This window comes from Peromyscus leucopus, chromosome 3 (genome assembly GCF_004664715.2).
Source record: "Peromyscus leucopus breed LL Stock chromosome 3, UCI_PerLeu_2.1, whole genome shotgun sequence".
Classification (NCBI taxonomy): domain Eukaryota; kingdom Metazoa; phylum Chordata; class Mammalia; order Rodentia; family Cricetidae; genus Peromyscus; species Peromyscus leucopus.
The window spans coordinates 85,273,200-85,300,451 of NC_051065.1; the positions used below are offsets into that span (position 1 = coordinate 85,273,200).

At 37.1% G+C, this 27,252-nt stretch overlaps 2 gene segments (V, D, J or C); one reads left to right on the plus strand and one right to left on the minus strand.

Moving 5' to 3' along the window:
* Nucleotides 1–568: 568 nt before the first annotated feature.
* LOC114687506 lies at nucleotides 569–1,158 on the minus strand. The segment is given in 2 exon segments: nucleotides 569–945; nucleotides 1,056–1,158. Coding segments are annotated over 2 exon segments (426 nt in total).
* A 3,104-nt stretch (nucleotides 1,159–4,262) lies between these two features.
* LOC119087712 lies at nucleotides 4,263–22,787 on the plus strand. The segment is given in 4 exon segments: nucleotides 4,263–4,332; nucleotides 17,781–17,975; nucleotides 22,208–22,288; nucleotides 22,396–22,787. Coding segments are annotated over 4 exon segments (738 nt in total).
* The last annotated feature ends 4,465 nt before the right edge of the window (nucleotides 22,788–27,252 follow it).

Below are 27,252 nucleotides of genomic sequence, written 5' to 3' on the forward strand. Positions count from 1 at the left end.
TTTGGGTTAGCTTTTCAGAGCTTTCAGGCAATAAATTGAGGGAAGGCATTTGGAGTCACTGCATTAACAATGTGGTGGGTATGAAAGCAAGAATTCTGTTAGAAACATCCAGAGATAATATACACTCAAGATTCTGTCCCCATTGGTCTACCTCCTCCAGCTTGGGCACATACAACTAAGGATTCTGGAACCCACCATAATCATATCCAGAACTGGAGTCAGGTATTTGAAATACAAGCTTTAGGAGAAAGTGCAGCATCAAAACAGCATGTCACAGACTGTGAGGCGCTTTTATCTGGATAGTGGGTCCATGAATTAAAACATTTTTTTGAAGTATCATTAGACGTGTCATGTTTCTGTATGAACTGCAAAGATAGCAGAGCTAGGATCACTAAACATAAGAGAAACTACTTTTAAGAAAATTGTGAGATACTTTGATCAGTCTGTGCTCTTGGGCCTAAGATGAAGGTTAAGACCAGAAAGGCCACACTGACAATTTTCTACACTCCCCACAGTGACTTTCAAAGTTCAAGTGAGTATTATAACAAAATATTAGCAGGTGCAAGCACTAAGACGAGCAGCTGAGGCAGCTCAGTCTTACTTCACTGCACTCCTGGGAGGTTTGTGTTATGACTTGTATCACTGTGAGAGGGTAACTTTGATATTGTTGACAATAATAAGTGGCAATGTCTTCAGGCTGCAGGTTGCTTATTGTGAGAGAGTAATCTGTCCCAGACCCACTGCCACTGAACCTCGATGGGACTCCTGTGTGCAAGTTGGATGTCTTATAGATTAAGGTTTTAGGAGCAGTCCCTTGTTTCTGCTGGTACCAGGCTAACCAACTGTTAATGTTCTGGCTGGCATGGCAAGTGATGGTGATTCTGTCTCCAAGAGATGCAGACAGAGTAGGTGGAGACTGGGTCATCTGGATATCACATCTCACACCTGTGGTTGAAACACACAACAAACAAATGGTGTTAACCATAATATGACATACCTTCCATAAAAAGTCAGGCAGTACTCACCATACTGTTCTCCATGTCTGTCTTCCTTACCTGAAAAGCAGAGCAGCAGCAGCCCCAGGATCTCACTAAGGACCCTCATGATGATGCTGTATCTTCACTGAGAGTGACTCCTGCACCTGGAGACAACACCCTCCGAGGAAATCCTTATAGTAGTGGGTGTGCTCTGACCACATGCAAATCAGCAGGGTTGTGTGAGGCTGGATCCACCTACAGGATTGGTTGGGCTCATCTCAGAGACTCAGCAAAAGTACAAGAATGCTCAGATTTTTAAGACTGAGAGGAACAGAAAAGATCTGCTTTCATATTAACATGTTTCTTTCTATGAGTCAAAGAACAGTTTCAGCGTAGGAATATATAAGTGATGTGTTGTTTTTATCACTCCCTGTTCCTCTTTGTGCTTGTCTTAGGCACATTCCTATTAAGGATGGTGATGGACCATCTGAAATGAAAAAGACGTGGAAATAGAAAGAATTGTCAGGAAGAAGAAAGGGAATGTCACTGAAAGGAGGAAGAAAAGAATAAGGGAAGATAATGGGAGAGTTATGATCAAAGGTGTGTGTGTGTGTGTGTGTGTGTGTGGTGTGTGTATGTAAGTTTCAATTCTATGTATGAAGATGTGCATGTGCATATCACAGAGCATGTATGGAGGTCAAAGGTCAACTTTCCCTCTTGTATGCAGACAGGGGTCCCACTACTCCTGCTGCTGTGCTGGGTACTCTTACACTCTGTTAGTTTTTCTGCAAGCTTCCAGTGACTCTGTCTCAGCTTCCTATATCACCTGATTGATACTTAGATGAGCACTGCTGTATGCACATTTTTAGTGGATTCCATGTATCAAAGGATCTCAGGTCACTTGACAGGTTTAATTTTCAAGTGTTTAAACCCCTGAGGCATCTTCCAGGCTTGAAGTGTTTGTATTCTAACCGAGCCCTGACAATCCTAGATGTTTGCTACTAAACTATCATTAAAAGGTTTGTATACGTAAGAAGTACAATTCTGAGAGCCTTTTATAAAACCAGAATTCAACTTATCCTAGTTGTAATGAGCCAGACATTTCTGGCTTGAACTCTGATATTCTAACTCCTTGAAAGCCTAAAAAAGATCCTAATAATATACTTTGGCCCCACAGCCCAAAAAAGGGGCAAGATTCCTTAAGTCACTAAGTACATCTACTTCTTTCATTCTCTCAATATCTACCAATTTGATTAGCATATTGAAGCATATAAATACAGATCTGTATTTGCTACCCCAAATCATTTCTCTTTCTCTTATGTCACCAAATCTTCCCTTGTATGGAGAAGTTTCTGCTTGTATTCCATATGAACGTAACAAGACCCTATCCACATAACTCTCTTAATATGCTTTGGCTCTCTTTATAGTGCATATAACATCATAGGTTCTTTTTTTTATACTACTATCTACCCCATTAGGATAAATAGTTTAAGCAGTAAGGGCTTGATTGGGGCACTGAACATAATAAATATGTTAATGTTGAAAAGCATGAACTCTTTGGGTGCAAATGTTGACTTGCTATTGCTATCCAGCAAATTCATGCAAATAACATGTTTACCACAACAATTTTTTCTCATCAATCAGGAGATATGGCAGTTTGAATATGAATGGTCCCTAGAAGTTAACAGATTTGCATACTTGCTCCCCAGTTGGATAAACTGTTAGGGAAAGAAGAGGATGTGTGGCCTTGCTGGAGGAGATGTGTCACAGTGAGTCAGTTTTTTTTAAAAAAGGTTTCAAAAGTCCATGTCATTCCAAATTATTCTTCCAATGGTTGTGGATTAGGACATGAGCAAGCTCTCAGCTACTGCTCCCTTGCTGGGTGCCATGACTGCCTGCCTGCCAACATGCCTCCTGATATGTGGTCATGGACACTCTGTGAGACTATAAGCTCTAAATTAAATCTTCCTTTTATAAGTTTCTTTAGTCTTGTTGTCTCATCACAGCAATAGAAAAATAGTTAAGATGGGAGGATAATAATAGAAAATGATTAAGCTTCCCATTAATATTCAATGTTTATGAAGTACCATGAAGAACTGTTTTTCTCTATTATTTTATAGTCAATTTTAATATTTTTATCCTCGAATAATAGTTCTAAATATAAAATATTAATTCACATGAAAATATCTGATACTTTATACATCATCTAGTAGCAACATAACCAAATAATTTAGTAAATTTAAAAAATACAAGAACAATAGTCTCTAAACATAGCACCATCTCATCAACTATTAAAATAAAAATATCTGGAAAAAATATATATATGAAGCATACATTAAATTAGTGCTTTCATTTGGAACTTAATAAAACATTACATAAAAAGACAAATCAATTTGGCTTCACACAGTATGACAGTGACCCTTTTACCAGGGTTGCCTAAGACCATTTGCATATCACATATTTATATTACTAACCATAACAGTAGCAAAATTACAGTTATGAAATAGCAATGAAAATTATTTGATGGTCTGGGGTCACCACATGAGGAACTGTATTAAAGGGCTGAAACACCATACTAAGTTTGAGAACCACCATACTAAGGAGGTAATTTCAATCACAAAAGGAGGTATTTTAAGATTGAGCAGACCAGTTCAAAGGGTTAAGGGTGTCACATATCACTCTCATCTTTGTAAAGTACTATACTTTTTGGCATTGTGGATAAAAACTGGTTGTCATACTTGAATCCTTTAGCCTAATCTCTAATTCAAAACACTATCGATATGAACAGATTATAGGAGAGAAGAAGAAGCCAGATGGCTACTATTAGCTATAATCTAATGGCAGCAGAGTGGATCAGTGTCTATCTAGACTTTGGAAAAGCCAGACCAATTAGTTTGAATATTATTTATAAAGAATGTCAGCAAAATGATTTTTACTATGTAAATAAATATGGGGAATGGGCATTGGAAAAGCATCTAACATATTGTATAAGCACAACAAAGAAAACATTTGCAATATGAGGAGGAAAAAAGCAAAAGAAAAGAAAATAGCTCAGCCTCATAAAAGTCAGAATATGCTGACAAACTCATGATAGCCACAAAATCCCACCATCTTAGAAAAAGGATATTGCAAGTATGATCAATTTTCCGTATGATATAGTCAATGGAATTCACTCATTACTAATACTACTTGAATATGCAAAACATTAGCATTTTATAGAGTAAATTAGGATAAATTTTATTATAGGATGTTAAGGCTTCTTTTTAGTGAATTCCTATAGACAAAATGAAGGAATCTGACTTATTGGATGCATTACTGTCTTCACATATTCGTGACATGATGGCATTTTTGGAAAGTGGGTCTAATGGAGAAAACAGGCCAGTGGGTCATAACACATTGGCTTCCTAGTCCTTTGACCCCTAGTTGCTTCTTTACGTACTGAACATTAAAATTGAACAACAGCCTCAGTACATGCTCCCACCATCATGATAAACTGAGTGTTTGGAGCCAAAAATCCATGGACTGAAACATCAGCAGCTATGAGTCAGATTAAATAAATTCTTAAAAATATGTCTAAACTAAGTAAAGAGACTCAACATGTATTTTTGGAAAACTAATTTAAAATTATCAAATATATCCATAAAAGTATTGAGAAAATGTAAAACTTGAATACTAAAAAACTGGCTGGTCTTTTATCACCAGATATTATTAATTTAAAGTGCTATGAAACTTCCATATAAGTATTATTAAAGAGGACAAGGTACATAAGTAAAGCAATAGTTAAATAAACAGACCAAGATCTTTCACTTTTAACTTGAATAAATCACTTACATGACATGCAAAATACAAAACTCTGAGTAATTTTTATTCACCCAAAATACTAATAGACCTTACATACATATATGTAATATATATAACCTATTGTATATAATATATATTATCTTTTATATAGACACCTTACACACATACACACACACAATAGAAAATTCTCAAAAGCATATAAATCATGAGAGTATATTCTCAGAATATTTAAAAACCTAGAATCAGGTTTTGGCTATTACAAACAATGCTGATATGAACATAGCTGAGCAAGTGCTTTTGTGGTATGATTGAGAATTTCTTGGGTATATGCCCAAGAGTGGTATAGCTGGATCTTGGGGGAGATTGATTCCCAATTTTCTAAGAAAGTGCCATATTGATTTCCAAAGTGGTTGTACAAGCTTGCATTCCCACCAGCAGTGGAGGAGAGTTCCCCTAGTTCCACATCCTCTCCAGTATAAGGTGTCTTCAGTGTTTTTGATCTTAGCTATTCTGACAGGCGTAAGGTGGTATCTCAGAGTTGTTTTGATTTGCATTTCCCTGGTGATTAGGGATGTTGAGCAATTCCTTAAATGTCTTTCAGCCATTTGAGTTTCCTCTGTTGAGAATTCTCTGTTTAGTTCTATGTTCATATCAGCATTGTTTTAAATAGCCAAAACCTGGAAACAACCTAGATGCCCTTTAACTGAAGAATGGATAAATAAATTGTGGCACATATACACAATGGAATACTACTCAGCAGAGAAAAACAATGACATGAAATTTGCAGGCAAATGGATGGATCTAGAAAAAATCATCCTGAATGAGGTAACGCAGACACAGAAAGACAAATAGGATATTTACTCACTCATAGGAGGACACTAGATGTGGAACAAGGATGATTGGACTGCTGCTCTCATCACCAGGGAGGCTACCTGGAAAACAGGACCCCAAGAAAGACACAGGGATCGCCCAATGATGGAGAAATGGTTGAGATCTACATGAACAACCTGGACATGATTGGGAGTAATGAAGGGCAAGGGTTGAGGGAAAGAGAGCCTGTGGGAGTGGGAGATCCCAGCTAGATCAAGAACAGAGAGGGAGAACAAGGAATAGGAGACCATGGTAAATGAAGTCTACATGAGAAAAGAAAGAAACAAAGTGCTAGAGAGGCCCACAGAAATCCACAAAGATACCCCCACAATAGACTCCTGGCAATGGTCTAGAGACAGCCCAAACTGATCTACTCTGGTAATGGGATGGCCAAATACCCTAATAGTCATGCTAGAAACCCCATCCAATGACTGAGGGATCTGGATGCAGAGATTCACGGCTAGGCCCCAGGTAGAGTTTGGGAAGTCTAATTAGCGAGAAAGAGGAAGGTTTATTCTTATTCTTCTTCTTCTTATTATTATTATTTTGGTTTTTCGAGACAGGGTTTCTCTGTGTAGCTTTGCACCTTTCCTGGAACTCACTTGGTAGTCCAGGCTGACCTCGAACTCACAGAGAGCTGGGATTAAAGGCGTGTGCCACCACCGGCTAAGAGGAAGGTTTATATGAGCGAGAATTGTTGAAAACAAAGGTTGGATAAAGCACAGGAACTAATAGCCAAAAGAATGGAAACATATGAACTATGAACCAAAGGCTGAGGGGCCCCCAACTGGATCAGGCCCTCTGAATAGATGAGACAGTTGATTGGCTTGATCTGTTTGGGAGGCAAGTAGGCAGTGGTACCAGGTCCTGTGCTCATTACATGAGTTTGCTGTTGGAAACCCGGGGCTTATGCAAGGACGCTTGGCTCAGTCTGGGAGGAGGGGACTGGACCTGCCTTGACTGAGTCTACCAGGTTGATCTCAGTCCTCGGGGGAGGCTTTGCCCTGGAGGAGGTGGGAATGGGGGCAAGGGGAGGGGGGCAGGAGTAGGAAGAACAAGGGAATCCGTGGCTGATATGCAGAACTGAATGGTATTGTAAAATAAAATAAAAGGAAAAAAAAAGATAATTTTTGAAAACGTAAAAAAAAGAAAAAAAACAAAAAACCTAGAATCAGAACAATTCCACTGACTTGTTAGCCTAGCAGAAAAGGTAACAGTGAATGTGGTCCCTCTCTTAGGCAAGCAGATTAGGTTTAATCTAGACTGGTAGTTCTCAACCTTCCTAATGCAGCAACCCTTTAATATGGTACCTCATGTTTTGGTAATCACCAGACATAAAATTATTTTTGTTGCTACTTCATAACTATAATTTTTCTATAATTATGAATTATAATATAAATATCTGATATCTATATGGTCTTAGTAGACACTTGCAAAGGGTCTTTTGACCCCCAAAGTGGTTGAGACTCACAGGTTAAGGAACACTTATCTAGACACTGTTTATCTGAGAGTACCTCCAGAGTTTGGAACCACACAATAAAGAATACCCTGCTTTCCTTAAAGGCTCCACCTTATTTTTACCTCACCCCAGCATGGATATTCTGTGAGAGCAGCAGCTGTTGGAATGAGCTAAAAAGTGTACTCCACTTATTATGGAGTCCACTTATGTAGAGATTTGTGTCTACAGATGAGCTAATGTATTAGGTCTCTGTGACTGTTGACCCTCTCATGATCAAAGAGCTTATTTACTTTAAAAATGTTCCAAGCCTCTTCTTGTTGAAGATAAATCTATTTTAATAAATTATGGTGTTTGAAAACACTGGATGCTTTGTTTGACTAGAGAACTGTAGCTCTTGATAACCCACTTTCTCATGGAGATATCCATTCATGTTTCTAGCTAGAGGCATATATTAAATTATTATCTCAAATTCCATTCCAAAACTTTACAGTTCTCTTTCAAATGTGCCACTTGTTTATTTACTAATGATTAGTATAACTTTTATGTGCATTAATTATTTTACTATTTAATTAATCTCCTGTTCAAAAATTTTCAACTCTTATATCTCAGTCTTGACATTTACCAACACTAATTGTCTTTTGGGTGTATAAAGAAGGTGAATGGACAACTATGCAGGAATGAGCATAGAAACTATTTTGGGGGAGTTTCAGCCACAGGAGAGTTTCAGAGGGATATGAATTGGACAGCACATGATAGTGTTGAGTCCCCCAGCTTAGATATTTGAGATAAGGGACTGTAAGGAGAAGAGTACTTTCCAAGAAAACACCATTATTCTATGTAGAAATCACACTCAAAATATGTTGGGAAGTCATCCATACAAAGATACAAAGACATGATTATCACGGTAGTGGAACATCTTTGCGGGTAAATTGGATTGTAGAAAAGGAACAATAATCTTCTTTACCACCCATGTAACATTAGGCAGAGAAAAATATGTGCATTCAGAATCAGGGCTAGGATGGAAGCCCATTCTCTTGACATATGAATGGAGTTCATCAGTAACTTAGTCTGTTCATGATGGAATTAATACAACAGTACTATCATAAATGAAGAAGTTCAGATAAACAGCTTATCTGAAAGTCACATGGCAGAGATCCAGATAATGACTTTCAATACAAATCATGAATTTCTGTTCTACTGTGCTCAGGCTATTCTGTTTCATACCAAGAGTGTCCAAGGGTAAGGTAACTGGTGATTGATAATGTTGACATACAATAATTAAAGGATCATGTGAATTTTGTTGAAGTTCTGATGATGGATCATCCTAAACAAGCTGTGTCCTGTATTGAATGTTTGACTTCAACACATGTACTGACACTATATTTGATACTTTAATAGGACGAAAGATTGTTGATATTCTTTTCTTTAATTTTAATTGAAAACTGATCTTCAGAAAATATATTCTGGTCATAGTTTCTTCTCAAAAAATATTTCTAAGATGACTTTCCACCTCCCCACCAGTCCAACACGACAACCTCTATTTTTGTCTCTTTTTAAAAGCAAGCAGGAAAACAAAAGAATGAAAAAGAAATAAACCAAACAACAAAATCAACACACACACACACACACACACACACACACACACACACACATATCATAAAAACACATGAATGGATACAGGCAAAAACCAGTAAGAAAAAAATGAGTAAACAAAGCCATGTGAGACAAAAAGTATACAAAATTGAACTATTCCTGTTTATGAATGCATTTGCTAGCTAAACACAGTTTTGAGACCTGTTCTACTAATTCAAAATTAGGACTATGATGCTTTCATTTGCTTTTGACACAACAGTATGTCTTCAGTTAATAGCCAGTAGTGCATTAACAATTCTTAACCATTACGATCTCTCGTGGAGCAGTTCTTTATGAAATCAGATAAGAAAATAATAGATTATTGATCAACATTAGTCCAGAAGCCAACAACAACAACTACATAACAGCAACCTTATTTGAAATTCAAATTGGTAGTCTTACTTCTTAAAATTTGGAGCAGTGAAATGGGTATTTCCATATTAAAATAAAAGGACAGTTTCAAAGATTTCTATATATTAATGCCATTTAACCTTTTGCTTTCACTATTTAGCTTTATAAAGATCATTAAATGTTGATAACACTACATATTATCAAGTCCTCTCATCAGAAGTACCTCCAGAAGTGTACTTTCATGATACCTTTATTGTTCTACACTTTCCTTAATTTCAGGTCCTTGCTATTTGACCCTGAATGTCAGAACAGAAGGATTAAACATCCACTTGCATCTGAAATAGGACAATGTGGAACACATTTGAAATCTGATGCTTATTCTCTCAAAAAGTGGGAGAAATATCATTCTCAGGAAATAAAGGTCATAATGTCTTATTTATCACTGGAATCATTTGGGTAAGACACGATTTATCTTTTCAGATTTTACTGCATATTTCTCACTAATTACTTTGTCCCATTTAAATCCAATACAACCACATAAGTGATAATCAGCACTGTTCCTTTTGGGTCTAGTTTTCATATCCATTTCACATTGTGTGTTTTGTTCCCAATGTATCTTTTATGCCTGGTGCATCATCTTCTATAACTCCTTTGCAAATATCTTCATATCTGCATACACATAATGAACCAGAATAACCAGATACCTTACCCCTGGTCTCATCAGTCTCCTTTTATATTCAATAGTCTATATGCTTTCCTTGTTTTCATATCCTGTTGTTTTTGAATACTACATACAACTTATCTATCCTACACTCCTCACATTGGAGTTGTTTTTGACTCAATAATAAGTTCAGTTAATGTATATTGGACAGGGTGTATCAATGCTAGAGCTGTGTGGTGGTTCTTTGTATTCTAGCCATTATACACCTAATGCTGCTTTGCAATTAGAGCAACTGTGATTAACCACACAGGACCCTCAAGATTTTGGACCTGAAAAAGACTACCAGGAAAAAAGAAAATTGTGGAAATTAACTTTCATCCAAGATTCCAGCTATTCCCTCTTGACCTTTCATTAGTAGACACATTCTTGTCACAGACGTATGTATTTGGTACAGTATATAGAATATTGACTGATTTGAGGACTTTAGTGTTAAAGTTGTTGTGAATCATCAGCCACACTGGAGTGGATATTTTCAGTGAGTCACCCATACTCCAGTTGCTAACTCCTAAGCCTTCCTTCTGTCAGTAATCCCTATAAATCCATTTGCTCTCCCATCCAGATGTGAATAGCATCGATTCTTTACTCACTTTGTGTCCTGTCTGGGATGAACAGACATTTCTGTGCATCTCTCCATGGAAAACCTGGAGAAAGATTTCAAAGTACTATCAGGCACTCCTAGTTCCAATATTGGTGAAGCAAATCTGAGACAAGATAGTATCCACATTATTCTCCTCTGAGATCTCCCACTTCAGTGTATAGAACATCTTACTGTGTCTTGAATGTTCATTTCCACTATTTCTCTAGTTACTAATATTCTATTCTTAAAAGGAGAATATAAGGCATCACTTTTCAGATAAGAATCACCAAAATTACACCAACAGAATTATGTCTTTAAACACACTATGTCCAAACAGGGTCACATTCTGAGATGCTGGTATGTTTATCCTCAACAGAGGGTTCATGATTTCGGGTGATCTATTCCATTTGAGAGGTTCACTTTGTTACTTAGTTATGATGTAAGATGGTGTCTAGTAAAATTCTAGGCTGTGTAGTTACTTTTCTCCTTTATATAAAGGAGGATTTATATAAAAGTCTTTGATATTTTTTTATTTATCTTAATATTTAAAACATTAGTCTAACTCAAAGATATAACTAGAGTTTTCCTGCCTGGCCCGCAGTCAGGACAAATCTCTGTCACCCGCCAGTCCCACAGCCACTCAGACACAACCAAGTAAACACAGAAACTTAAACTTTGTTTAAACTGTTTGGCCTAATGGCTCAGGCTTCTAGCAATCTAGTTCTTACATCTTAAATTAATCCATCTCTATAAATCTATACCTTGCCACCACATGGCTCATGGCTTACTGTCATCTTCATATGCTGCTTGTCATGGCAGTGGCTGGCAGTGTCTCCTTCTGCCTTCCTATTCTCTCAATTTTCCTCTGTTAGTCCCACCTATACTTCCTGCCTGGCCACTGACCAATCAGTGTTTTATTTATTAACCAATCAGAACAACAGATTTGACATACAGACCATCTCACAGCACAAAGATTCTTATTTCCTCCCATTAGTAACCCATGCTAATTATTGTGTGGTTCAAGGTCTTCAGGTCTGACAAATTGACGCCTCATTAAATTGTCTTTCCTTTGTGATCATCTGATCTCCTTATGCTTAAAGACTTTCTTAGCTGAAAATTCTAGATTTTAAGTTGACATTCATCCAAGGTGAATGATTTGTTTTCAATTTAGAAATTTTGGGTGCTTTGGGTGACTATACTAGTCATTCCTTCCATGTTATGAGAAATTATCTATCTAAGTTACTCTATTCACACATATCCACACAGAGACACATGTTCATATATCTAGCTAAAAGAATATGAGTTTAAATGTTAACTATTTCAATTCATAAAAATAACATGATAACTTAAAAGGACTATCTCTAATATCATCAAAATGATTTTGCAATGGCCCTAGGATAATTCATTGTTTCTCTTTTTATTTAAGTTTTATCACATTTTTTTCATTTAATTTGGGAGAAGGATGTACCATGGTGCACACGTGGAAGATAGAAGACAACTTGTAGAAAGTTGGTTCTCTCCTACTATGTCAGTTCCCAGGACTGAAAGCAATTTCTTGAGCAACCAATACCTGTACACTCTTGGCTATCTCAGATCCAATTGTTAATCTTTAAAATATAAGACAATTATTTATCATACACATGAAAATGCTATATTTTCTCAATGTGTTTGTCACCCAGAGGTCAAAAATTATCTAAAGCTGCAGGTCTTTTTGACATCCCAGAAATGAATAGATTCCTTGGTTTGAGGATATCAATATCTACATTCATTTCTGACATTTAGTAATATATTGCATGGTTTATTAGTATGGAACATGATTAGCTATGTAACAACTCATGGTCTCAACAAAAATCTTTCTATTTCATTTCTAGCAGTTTGTCTTATGATAAACATATCTCAGGATCTGTCTCTAATGTCCAGAGATACTTCTTACAAAGAAGAAAGGAGAGTGAACACATACTGGCTTCTCTAAGCTGCACTCCGTGCCACCTTGTTTCTGACCATGGGATGGAATATGCCTTGAGCTGTGAGGTGGAAGACCCTGGGTTTAGCCAGGGCTGCACACATTCTATGCTAGGGCTGTATGACTGCTGCTCAGTGCATGACCCTGCATGCAAAGTACCTGTTGTAGTCCTCAGTCTTAGTGAGAGAGGACACCACCTAAGCTTAGATATCAGATTCTTTGTCTACCTTCTGGAAAGTGCCTACTTCACGTTAATGTAAAGCCATGTACAGGGGATGTGTATGGTATCTGGATAAAATCAAGATTCAGAACTGAGTCCATTGATTCTTACACATAAGCTCTCTTTTTCAGTTGGTCTTGGTCAGATTCAACAGTCAAGGAAGTGCAACAAGCTGTGCTTTCAGCAAATGCTCTATGAAGCCTGGTGACTCTAGAAAAATGATGTGTGTCTATTGGTGGTCAGATGGGCATTGCAGTTCATGCATTAATCCCAGTGATGATTGTCTAGGCACCTAAATGTCAGAATATTTTGAATGTGACTATCCTGTGCAGATCAGGTTTCAGGTGAATGTACACCCTGCCTCTTCACTTCACTCATCTGGGATAACACAGAAGCATTTTAAACTACAATTCTAGTCCACCTCTTTTTAAGCTTATAAGCTAAAGAACTTTAATTCCATTTTTAGTTCCTACTCAATCTGTTCTTTTTCTTCCTGGAGTTTTACATCTACTCATTATGCTGTTTTCAAAGAAATCTGTATATTTGAAAGACTCAAAGTAATACAGCAACCAAAGCTTAATACTTTGAGGGTATATTTAGTATTACTTCTTGCCACTTTTACTCTTTGATAGCTAGAAAAATTAAAAATTTTATGTGACAGGGTACCTCTTCTAAGAAATAAAACTTGAAATATATTCTACAGTGTTTACCAAAGATCAGATGATTTACCATAAAGTGTGTCTTTTTTAATTTGTAGAAATTATATTTGCTGGCATGTAAAAACCAAAGAATCCTCTTAACACATAGATTCACAATACAGATATACTCTGTTTGTAATTAAGCAGCAAATCCTTTACTTGGAACGGAAAATCGAAGTATTCTATAACAAGTCACTGTATGTGCATTTTTGTCTACAGAATACACAGCAGAGTCAGAGAGTGTCCTGCAGCCTTTGGCCATGTATCAGCAAGCTTGGCATCTACATATCTTCTAGCTTCCTTGTCTCATTGAGCCCTATCTTTTTTTTTTTGGTTCAATTCTTTTTTTATTGTATAATTAATTTAATTTTACATATTAGCCATGGATTCCCCTGTCCTCCCTCCTCCACCCCCCAGCCTTCCCCCCAACCCATCCCCCATTCCAGCCTTGGTGTAGGGAGGAGGGGACTGGACCTGCCTCAACCTAATCTACCAGGCTGGGCTGACTCCTCATTGAGCTGTATCTTGAGCTTACATTCTCCTTTAGAGCAGAATGGCTCAGCCACATTCATTAAAATTGTTCACAGGGAAAAAAAAGTTCACCCTCAAAAGAATTCTACATGCTCAGTCTTAATACTAGGAATAGCATGTGCATTAGTGAATTTGACAAAATAACTGCATTAAATGTTAGGATATCAGGTGGTGAGACTGAAAATTCAAAGTGAGACCGATTGTATCTCAACATTCCACATGAATCAGAGGGATGTAGGCTGGGAGGAGCTGTGTCAACAAAACGGCATTTTGAGGTCAGAGAGAATTGGATGTGGAGAAGGGAATGCAGGATTATCTAGGAGCTCAAAGTCATGAATCAGATCATGTCAGCCAGAATTCTAAAGGATCAAGAACAGAGAGGGAGAACAAGGAATAGGAGACCATGGTAAATGAAGACCACATGAGAATAGGAAGAAGCAAAGTGCTAGAGAGGCCCACAGAAATCCACAAAGATACCCCCACAATAGACTGCTGGCAATGGCCAAGAGACAGCCCGAACTGACCTCCTCTAGTGTTCCATGCTTTTATTATGGAGTTCCACAGATTTTTTTCTACCATATAAAAATTATCCATCTCTTCATATATAACATGGGAAAGTTAAACAAAATGATTATAAGATGAAACAAATTGGCAACTGTGGTTTTTTTCTTTCATTTGAGCCCCATTTATATTTGTGTCAAGACTGTTGTTGAAATTTACCAAGAACTAGTGGTTTGAGGCAAAAGGATATAATCTCTCAGAGTCCTAAATGTCAGAATTCTAAAAATAATTTCAGTCAGTCAACATCAGGCTGTGTGGAGTTGAGGATGCTACCAAAGTTGATAAAGGAGACTATCCCTTACCTCAACTATTGATGGCTATCTCGGAGAGTGTATAAATCCATTGTTATTGAATGCGGTATTTTACATGCAAAGGAAAATTTCTATACAGTTGTCAAAATTACATTTAAATACTGTTATATTAGTAAATAGCACAGTATGGGTCATATGATAAAAAGTAATGACCATCACCTACTAAAAAGTTTACAAATCAAGTTATAAGTGTGTATATCTGTTTTGAATCAGCCTACTATTCATGACATTGTCCACCTCGTCCAGTGACAAAGCAGATAGCTAGCAAAGGGAATACTAGGAAAAGAGAAAAAACACAAAGCTAAGCAAAGAGTCTGCTCTTCTCTGACATACTGATCAAGAGAAATAACTACAATGTTGTATTATTTCCTGCTAAATTGATGTAACTTTTAATTTTTCTTTGATTGTTGTAGCCAGAAGTTTCTCAGGTCCTGTCTGCCCCATGGTACCAAACTCCTCTGGTCCCACCCAGCCCGCAGTCCCTCAGTTACTTATAAAAATAATCATTTGGAGGCTTAATATTATTTACAAACTGTATGGCCTATGGCAGGCCTCTTGCTAGCTAACTCTTATATCTTAAATTAACCCATTTCTATTAATCTATGTTTTGCCTAGTGTTCCATGGCTTACCAGTCTGCTGGTATCTTGTTACTCCTTCTGTGGTAGCAGCTGGAGTCTCTCTAGACTCCATCTTTCTCTTTCCTCTCTCTCTTTCCGTGTATTTCCTGCCTACCTCTAAGCTGCCTTGCCATAGGCCAAAGCAGCTTATTTATTAACCAATGGGAACAACATATATTCACAGCATACAAAAAGATATCCACCAGCAGATAGTTATATTTTCCTTGAGTTTATTCCTTTTGCTTTTAGTGAAGTGTATCAAGTAAGCCAAAAGCTCATCTTTTCTATGTATTGAAGAAATTAAAACAATTATTATTTATTTATGTTGATTCTTCTAATGGTTACTTATTTATTGATAACTAGTACTAATCCCTATAGTATAAAATATAAAAAGGCTTGAGAAACTCTAATTTAAATTTTGGATTTGGGGGCACACATTTATTTACAAACATATACACAGTTCTCTATTTCTAATGACACTACTTAAAATGTTTAAACTGAACTTTACTTTAACATTTTGAAAGCTTGCATGATCATTAGGAACCTTATTTCAAATTGTAAGTGTCTGTCCTTGCTGATGAGCAGTGGTACATTCCAAAGCTCAAAGCAGCAGTACATTACATAGTACCATATATAATGAACTGCATGGGATATTCATCGGTATTTTATTAAATGGCTTTATATTAGATGATGCTGTCCCATTGCATACCAATGTTGTTTCTGTCTAAATTGCAGGTTAGGTGGTTTGGTAGCATAAGTGTGTCAAATGAACTTTTCACTTACAACATATCTGATCTACATAATATTACTAGGTGTATTCCCACTGTAAGACATAACTTCTTTGGATAGGGATAGAATGTTTTTGAAGAAATTCACATACTTTCCACACTTTTGAATCTTTGTTTAATGCCTTCTTATCACAGTTTCCTTATTTCTTGAGAGCAAGAATTGTACGTATTTATGTGATGTGTGTTTTTGTGTTTACCCATGTATATCTGACTCTTTTGGCACGTTTTCCTCTTTCTGTGATCAGGCTGAGTGAGGAATTCCCTTGCTTTGGCTTTCCATCAGGTTTTATTTTTTTTTTGTTTTGCAAGCAGAGTAGAAATTGCGCTGATTGGTTTCCTTGTAGTTTTTTCCTCTAGGCTCCAATTTATGCTGTTACCCATTTCCCCAGAAGAGGGCAATATTAACAGGTTTATCTAGTCAAGGACACTAGTCTCAGTACTGAAACCCACTGTAAAAATATGAATAAAGGAAACAGGTTCCCAGGTTCTTTATCTACTTAAGTACCCACAATGTCACCAGTCCTTTGAGCACTTCTGTGAGAATGGTCAGATCATACTTCCTTGACCCAGCCCCTGGAAGCTGTGAACAGCTTCTAGAAACTCACTTCTGTTTATAACAACTATGGCTCAGGAGGATCAGCAGCCCAAGCTGCTACAAAATCAGGATTAATGCTTCTTTTCCCTTCAGAAATGTGGGTTTTCAGCATGTAAACTCTAACGATGTCCCTGAAAATACCTGAGTTCCAGATTACACACTGGTTGGTACACTGGTTTTCCCAGGGCTTTGTGGGCTCAGGTCTATTTGGTTGGACTGGATGGATGAGTAAAGAATTAGTTGGGCAGCTGCCAGATCTAGGGGAGGCAGACTTGGGGCCCCAATTTTCCAATGCACTTTAGAGTCATCTTAGCTGTACTTAATCATCAAAAGAAAAAAACATACATTGCAGAGTAGAACCTCTTATCCACATAGTTCAATTTATGCCTAGTTATAAGGAAACATGTGAGGTATGCTCTGGACCACCAGAGTGCAACACTGTAGAGAAAAATCCAAACAAACAAACAAACAACCTCCCCCATAAAAACACTTTTACCAACTTAAATACTACAAGGAGGTAAAAGCACACATGTGTTTTTGTTCCAAAAACACCCTCACCTACACCTTTCTGTTTGCATATTTACTGCTCAGAAAACATAGATGGCTCAGACTTGCTTTTAAGAGAAAGAACTTAGAAAAGAGAAGTTTGTAGTCAGAGATAGAAACCAGACAGCAAGATGGGTTTGCTGGAGCAAACTGTCAACTTGCTTCTCCTCAGTGTAGTGGGTGAAAAGGAGGAGGGTTCAAGCTCAAACTCAGCATTGTTTTACTCATGGAAGTTTTAGTTTAAATCTGCACCTTTCTTTTCTTTTTTTCTCTTCTCTTTTCTATTTTTCTTTCTTCTTCCCTCCCTCCCTTTCTTCTCTCCCTCCCTTCCTCCCTCCCTCCCTCCTTTCTTCTTCCATCCTTATTTCTTTCATTCCCTTTCTCCTTTCTCTTCATCCTGTACTTTTTGTCAACATGTTTTTCTTCTTTACATAGTATGTGATATAAAGATATGCTGGAAACTTGCTTACTACTAACTTATCTATTTTTTTCTTTACCTCCTTAGTATTGAATGAAGAAAAAGTTCTCCCCCAGTCTCCAGCATCCCTTTATTTTCTCAAGGACAGAGGGTCCCTATTACCTGCAAGACCGACTCAAGTGGCATCCCTACTAACTTACACTGGTACCAGAAGAAACTGAGAAGCATCCCTAAGCTCCTGATTTATGGCACATCCAACCTAGCTTCTGGAGTCCCAGCTTTCTTCAACATCATGGAGAGTGAAGATGCAGCCACTTGCTACTATCTACAGAAGAACAGTATCCCATTCACACAGTTATGAAAACTAGAACAAACACCTTTTCAGCTTCTCACAAATCCTGCTCCATTCCCCTCAGAAGATGAAATATGATAAACAGTTTGACTGATGTGTGACAGATTCTCCCAATATTTCTGCAACAGAAAAAAGGCTGAGTTTAGATCTTGGAACTTCAGGAGCCCCTTCCTGCAAAGAAGGAAAGAAAATGTCCAGATGGAGATACTGGGATAAGACAACCAGAGGCCACTTCATTGTGGCATCTTGTGCAGAGAATATTTGAGGGCTGTGATTCAGATTTCCTGAACTGGACACTGATCCTGGGGAAGACATCATTAGGCTTTTGAGAAAATATGCAGCACTTATGAATTCATATTTTTATAACTGTTTGCAATTAATTGAGGAACAGAAGCTCTATGCTACAGTAAACTTTTATCAGTGATGGTCTCTGACTTCATAAGGAAGAACTAAAGAATGAGAGCAGAGTTTTCTGTCATCTTGACTGGGGAATATTGATGGTAGTATCTTACTGCATTCTTGTAGAATGTAAAGCACTATGGAAATAGGTGTGCTTAATAAAAAAACACTAATGTAAGAAAATTGTAAAACTTTCAAATTATGACAAAGCCTCTTCATTATACTATCTAACATGAAGGTTGCGATTATTGTATGATCTAATCTTTAAATTTTAGATTTTGGAAGTGCACACAAACACACACAGGTGCTTAAATATATTCGTACATAAAATTATTGAACTTAATTTAAAAAAAATATTTTTACTCATTACTTGTTCAACGTAATCAGCCTTCATTTAGATTTTAAATGTTCAATACTCCTTGAGTTCTGGTTTATGGTGTCAGTGTTTTTTCTTGACCCTTAGCTGCAGCAACAGTAGCTGTAACACCCTAGTAGCTAGGTGACCAGAGAGGAAACACCTCACGATGAACCAAATTAACTAAGCTACCGGGAAAAGCTTAAAATATGTTATAGAATTATAGTTTTTGTTTAGATAGCCTTGCCATAACATTGGCAAATTTAAGTTCTAACTGTATATATGCTTAGGGTTTCCCAGAGAATAGATATATTAACTTTATGCTTGGTTAATACCATTTTTTTTAATCAACAGGGCTTTATTTGAACTAAGTCAAATTTGGAATGAAATATTGTATAGGAAGTAATAAACTCCCTACTCTGTTAACTTTTAAAACTATATTTAATACATAGTCATCAATATTTCCCAACTAGTTTAATTAGACTTTATTTTTCCTGATCAAGTCTGGATTTTATGTAGATCTGCCTAGATTCAAACTTGTAGTTGAGGATAACTTTGAACTTTTGGCACTCCTGCCTCCTACTCCCAGGAGCTAGGACTACAGGAGTGCACCACCACCAGGCAATGTTCACGCAATGCTGGGTCTCTAACACAGGAATATTTTTTCAGAGTAGGCAAGTCGTCCATCAGTTAAGCTATATCTTAGCACGGTATTTTCTTACTTCTCAGTAGCAAGAATTGGACTCCAAAGGTGTGTGTTCTGCACATATTTATGTGTTATAGCCTAGACAGTGTTTTCCCTAATGCTTCTTGATCATTCACAGAAAGAAACTGTCCAAGGTTTGAATCATTTGTTTTTTTCTGAGGGCATTATAACTCATTAATCATTGTTCATTTTTTCTCTGCTCACTTGGCAAAGACCCAGTCCTGTTTTCATTTAGACTGTCTCTTTAGCAGAAGCAAGCAACAATACTTGTCTATCAATCAAAATCACCAGCATTTGGACTGCTGTCCAGTAACACTGTCATACTAGGGACAAGAGAAGTTTCTAGTTTCTGATTCACTTGTCATTCAGTATTTTCTCCTAGTCCCTGTCCACTTCTGTGAGAGTGGTCTAAGCATATTTCATATCCACAGTTAACCATTGGAAACTGGATATCCCAATAACCCTTTTTTTTGTAGATGGAGAAAAGCCTCTTCGGAAATATTAGCCCTGAACAATAATGACCTTCCTAGACTGGAGGATTAACATCACACATGTTATCTTTTCCATCCACCCATTGTAGTCCAGTGCAGAGCTGATGGAATCCAGTTTCTTGTAACCTGAATGGAGGATGCTGGTTATCATCCTAAAGTGTTTACAAAAGTGGGACATAAAGGGCATAGGAAGAAATCAGTCAGTAAGTCTGGACATTGGACATAATGCAGCTGAGATCAAAGAATCATTATAGGAATTGAAAACACAGGGAAAGTGTGACTTTTCCTTGGCTATGGAAAAGTCTCTTTTGTCAGTTTTGTTTCTCTTAAGCGTTATTAATGGTATGAATGTATGGCAATGAACTCTTTCTAATTTTTCAAGTCAGTTACTTCCAACGCTGAAATAAATTACCATTTTGATGGATTATATATGTTTGTGAGCACAATTTAATTGCCTAATCAAAGCATACATGTGTTATCACTACATGAAATATATTTATATTAATGGATAGAATCAGAACATAGGGCATAATATTACTCTACACTGTAGATTCGTTTATATATCTCTCAGAGCAAATACTATGACCATGTATGTCAGAGTCATCTTTGTCATTGATCTCCAGGTCAGTATGTTTCTCAACATATCCACCTACCCATTCTTTTTTATGCCACTCTTGTGCCCATCATCATTTTCAAAAAGGTCCTGGCAGAATGGTTACCTGCAAATGTAAAACTCTTTACATTCAACCCCTCATGGAAACTCACAATAAGTTCATCACATTCTTGTTCCTACTGAGAACTCACTCTGGACACCACTATGGCTATCATTCCCCATGTGTACTTTCTACCTTAACTTTCTTACATGCTTCTCTCCACACATCTTGTGATCCTGTGCTCTAAACATAGAATAAAAGTCATATCCTTTTAGTATCTAAAAGAATATGGTATCCATGGCATAGGCAATGTTAGGAATCATTGTACATTCAAGTACATGAATGATATTTCAGACAGAAAAAAGTCATATTTTTAAAGACAATAACTTGTGGTAAAAGGGAATAGAAGTCAGATGCAATAATCTGAAGCCTCACAGCAACATTGGGCATGCATACAACCCTAGCCTAATCAAGGAAGAGAGCTCATATTCACAAATGACTTTGGCCTTGATAGTAGTTCTTTAGTATCTGAGCTGTCACAAATACTGTAAAATAATACTGTTTACCTGAAAAAAATGAGTTATATGAAATCCTGTCCTTAATAAACCATGTCTTTCTATTTGATATTATTACTCTTCTGGGAATCATTAGGGCAAAATGCTATTTGCTGAATTGTAGAAATCAGTCCCACTGTGGATATATTTACAAACACTCCCATACTCAAGGCTCAGGCAACATATTGGAAACGCGGGTAGACAGATTGTAAGAGCCAGAGGACAAATGATTTTTCTCTGAGACTGTGTTTCCTAGTAACATCAAAAGCTCTAACTATAAAGTCTCACCCATGTGACAGAACAAATATGATACGAACACGCTGTGAACATGCAAAACTGAGTGCAAAAAGCTCATGGGGCATCAATTCTGTACAAAGAACTACAGACAATTAAATAAAGCTGGACGAAGGAAACATCTTCTTCCCCAGGAAGGAGTATACCAATTGGTTATCTATGGCCTAATGGTTAAACCTGGAAACATACATAATAGTAAAATTATACAGACGTAACAGTTTATATTTAAGTATATATATATACTTATGTATATATATGTAATGTAATGTAAAAAAAGTACATGAATTTGAATTTGAAGAAGAGCAGGAGGGAGGGGTATTTGGGAAGTTTTAGAGGAGAAAGTTAAGGCAGAAATGTTACAATTAAAATGTTACAATCTCACATATAAACATTAAAAAAAGATGAAGCTCACTACCTTAGTAACATCTACAGATCCCTATGAAAGGACCCAGTAACCATTTACATACTATTTATAACTGTACCTTATATCACAGCCCCTGTCATGGAGGGAATTTGAACAGGAAATCTTTTATTGAAAATGACAGAAATAAAAATAGGTGCGACTCATAGACTGGTGTGGTTCTGTAGTCTTTAAACAGGAGCATATGCCATACAAATAAACTTGTATTGCCTCTGTGATCTGAGACACAAAGGATCACCGACCTGACCAGTCCTTTGTGCACAGCCTTTGCTGATTTGCATGTGCCCAGAGCACAGCCCACTGCCCTGAGGACTTCTTCATAGTGAGTCACACCCTGTGTTGAAGTCAGCCTCACAAAGGTCACATCACATCACAGACATAAAGGCCCTACTCAGCTCCTGGGGTTGCTGCTGCTCTGGCTTACAGGTAAGGAAGACAGCATTGGAAATTTATTCAGCTGAGTGTCTCTAGGAAAGTCCTCTTATAACAGAATTAATTGTGTGGGAATTTGTTTTCAATTTTTCCAATCTCAGGTGGCAGATGTGACATCCAGATGTCCCAGTCTCCAGCCTTTCTGTTTTCATCTCTGGGAGACAGTATCTCCATCACTTGCCGGGCAAGTGAGAACATTTACAGTAATTTAGCATGGTATCAGCAGAAACCAGGGAAACCTCCTAAGCTCCTGATCTATAATGCAAACAGCTTGGCAGATGGGGTCCCATCGAGGTTCAGTGGCAGTGGATCTGACACACAGTATTCTCTCAAGATCAGCAGTCTGCAGCCTGAAGATTTTGCAACTTATTACTGTCAACAGTATGAGAATGCCCCACCCACAGTGATTCAAGCCATGACACTAACTACCCAGAGAAGCAGAATTGTGAGTTCAGGATGCCCCATCTCTCCTTCTGTGTTCTCAAGCTGTTGACAATGTTTTTCTTAGGCAGGATTTAAAAATCAGTGTGAGGGTTTTGTATAGGAATCAGAGAAACTGTTTTAAGTCCTAAATCTCTGTCCTCATGCTCATCATTAGCAATAAAAACAGAATGCTTCTCATGACTCATATGAAAAATATATTTTCCTAAGTAGGTAGCAGAGTTATGACAGGAACTCAGATTCAAACAGACAGCAACACACACACACACACACACACACACACACACACACACACACACACACATATATATATATGTATATATGTATATATATATATATGTATTTATAATTAAAATCATAAGTAAGCAGGCTGGGTGGGTGGCTTAGTAGTTAACAACACTGGTTACACTTCCAGAGGACCTAGGTTTTATTCCCAGCACCCATATAACTGTTAAAAACCATTTATAACTCCAGTTCTAGGGAGTCTGAGGCCCTCTTCTGGCCTTTGAGGGAACTGTACTCGTATGGTACATAAATGTATATGCAGAAAAAATACCAATACATAAAAAATAAAAATAAGTATTAAATACTTGAAAATTTTAAGTGACTAGTATTCAGACAAACTAATACTAGGAACAGATTCTTGTCAGAATCTATCGTTCACTTGTAATTGAAAGTAAGTTTTCTTGACCACAGAGTCCTTAGCTAGGGTGTCAACTCTCATATCACATGCATGGATTGGAGGAAACTTTACTCAACTGCTCATTTCTATCCTTACTAGAAAGAAAAAGGTCTTGGTAACTTTACTATTACTGTGACCAAATATTATGACCAAGGAAATCTATAAAAGAAAGCACTTAATTTGGGGGCTCAGAGTTTCAGGTTATTCCATGACCAACATAGTGAGAAAGCATGGCAACAAGCAGGTAGTCATGGCCCTGGAGCAGTAGCTAAGAACCTACAACTTTATTTGCAAGTGGCATACAGAGAGAGCAATTAGCTTCAGACTTTAAAACCTCAGAGCACACCCACCTTGACCCATCCCCTCCAACAAGGCTATACCTCTTAATCATTCTCAAACAGTCTAACAATTGGGGACCAAGAATTCACATGTATGAGCCTATAGGAGACATTTTCATTAGAACCACCACAGCAAGTAAGATTTCCAAGATAGAGCACTTGAAAGGACTGAGTCAGAGTGGGCCAGGTAAGTGTAGGGATAGCTTAGCAAGCTTGAACCCAACTTGACTTGAGTTACATTCTTTTCCAAACAAAACACTTACCAACTTGAAAACACAACTTCATTGAGCTGCATGCACAACACCCTCCTACCAACGGAATCATGTCATTCTAATCAAAGTTTTCATAGCTGCCTCTAGTATGGCCATATAAGCCTAGAATGATATAATGTAGCGTAAGCCGCATTACGATACCCTTCACCATGTCGAGCGAAGGCTGCGATAAAAATAGAGAAAGAGAAGCGAGTCATCGCACGATGGATGTGAATGGTTATGAAAGAGGAAGAAACTTAAATACATAAGCACAAATGGAAACCGGAGGAGAAGTTCGCTACAATGTCTACATTCAGACCATGTCTAATTCTGCATCTAATTGTTAACGCCAAATGCAGGATACACAAAAGAACTTCCTTAAGCATTCAGAAGGTGATACGCAGGAATCTGAATAGGAGACATCTGATCAAGTCAGCAACAAGCCAGCCACTCACAGTCGGGCCAGGCCATGTGCCCACAATAATAATAGCATAGCTATAACTGACTTTGGGAAGTAAATAGTATCCTTAAAATAACATTCTATGAAACATGTTACTATCTTATGCATATGCAGATACCAATTAGATGCATGTTGAAAAAATGCTTCATGCATTGAATGAAGCTTATCAGTTAAAACAGAAAATCATATACATTAGGCCCCTCATGAATCAACACCACCTTTTTTTGAATGACAAATCAGAAGGTCCTAGAATTATTTATTGAGGAAATTTCATGCAGTGACTTCTGTTTTATTGCAGTGTATCTGCCCTGAAGTTCACTTTAATTTTTAATGAAATACTTGATGCTTTGTTACAACATAGATCACAGTAAGACATTCTTCTATTAAAAATAAAATGAGTTTTATGCTCATTTTTTTCTATAATCACTTACTTCATTAACTTCCCCAAATGCTCCTGCATAGTTAGTGAAATTGCTCATTTTCTGTCTGTTCTACGACTCTATGAAGTTTCTTCTTTTACTGGTCTGAGACTTTCTGAGAATGCTTCAAATGTTATCTATACATATTATAATAATACCCCAATAGTCACCTTTCTGAAATTTCATGACAGTAATGACAGTTGCATTTTTATTGTGAACACTCCGAAACATTGGTCTACCTGAGGAGATTTGAAGACAACATTGTTAAATGTCCTCTACCTTCATAGTATGAGTGTAGAACAGCACTAGAAAAAAACGTTTCAAGTAAAAATATTCACAGTTTTAAGAGCTTGCAAGTAAATTAATTGTTGTTATTCAGATCCCCATTGCATATATTGAAACAATCACTACATGCATATGTACAGTGGCTTTTGTTTTCCTGTGTGCTTCACACCTGATGTTGAAACAGATACTCCAGGCACAAAAATATTCTTTTCTTACAGAGTCAGGAAAGGAACTATCATATATGTTCAGTTGGTGTTGAGCTGTTGCAGATTTATGTAGACATCAGTTTCCTGAGTCCTAACAAAACTTCCCAGTGATCTTTAAAAACCCTGTCTACATATTAAAAAAATGCTGTCAACAGATGGAGACACGAGGAGCAACAGCTGGATCATCCTGGCCTTACTCTTCTTGCCAGAGCAGTTTGTGTTATTATAACTTGAATCATCACAGCAAAGATATCATAGCTTTGTTGACAATAATAAGTTGCAACATCTTCAGATATCAGGCTGCTGAGTGTAAGGGTGAGGATGAAATTTGTCCCAGAATCACTGAAACTGAACCCTGATAAAACCTTGTAAACAGATTGCATGCTATAGCATGATCTTAGAAATGTTTCCTGGTTTCTTCTGGTGTCAGTGAAAATAAATGTTAATAACTGACATGCCAGGCATGGAAGGATGACACTCTTCTATAGTTGTCAATGGGAAGGATAGATACTGAGCCATCAGTGTTTCATATCTAACTTCTAAGACTGGAAAATTAAAAGTAAATATACACACGATAAAAAAATATTCCTAGAGGATTTTTCAAAGACCAAGCAGCAATGATCACTATGATTGGAGAAATCCTCAGAGTTAACCTGTCTCTCACCTAGAACCCAGAGTATCATCACTCCTGGGAAGTAAGTGGAAACTCCCATGCCCACGCTTTGTCTTGGTTGTAACTGATGCCTGTACAGGTTGTGGCCAGATGATTCAAGAAGTGTGCATGCAGTAGTCTGTGTTCAGTAACATGCAAATAAGAAGGAACTGAGAGGTACTGGGCGCAACAGTCATGAATATGTATTGTATATTTCTCATGAGTTTCATGATACATTATGGTGTTTCATGTGCTTTTTTCCTAAGGTATAAACATCTTCCACCTGTTCACATGACATTCAATGTACAAGAGAAACTTACTCTATTTTGTTCTCCAAGCAAAATTTGTATTAGTTTTTCAAGGAACTATTGTAACAAATTACTAAAATCTGTGCTTTAAATGAAGGGTATGTAACCTCCCATAGTTCTAATGAGAACAACTGTAGAATTGCATTCGAGTCAAGAACAAGATGCTTATGATGGGATCTAGAGATGTTTTAAGGGAGACTTTATCCATTGATTGTTTCAGACTTTGTAGGTATTTCTTCTCTGTGGCTATATCATATCATCTCTTTTCTCCATGCTCACATATAGTTATTCTATGCCTGCAATAAATCTATTAGTCAATTTTTTTTATTGCATCTAGGACCCAATTAGTTCATCAGGCTGCTTCAGACAAGGGCTAAAACTATGACACACACTTAGGAATTAAACTAGTAACATCAAACTTTTTCTGAATGTACACTGTATTATCCCTCTGTTTCTCCCTAGTTCCTCTACTCTTTCCTTCTTTCTGTGAGTTTTAGTCTCTTCTAACCACTATAATATTTAAATCACTTCCCTTCCCCACAGCACATGTTTCATTCTTAGAGGGGTTACAGTGAGAGGTCTGTTATGGATTTGAATGAAAAGCTGCTGTGTCCTAGTCCTCATGCAGGAAAAGAAAACAGCCATTGATGATATTGAAGAATATGGACTGTAGTACTGACTACACATGATGTTCATGTCCTATTAAAACATCTTAGTCTTCTTAAAAACCTTTTTTTCTTGTTTTTTGAGAATTTCATGTTTTCCTATACTATATTTTGACTAAAGTATAAAATGCACATTTATGAAAATGTAAAAATAAACCCCATATTATTTGTAGTATTTAAAAATAACTCTGGATCTTTTCAGGGTTCTTCATTTTGTAGCCTCAGGAAGAAAACTGTAGTCCCCTAACTCA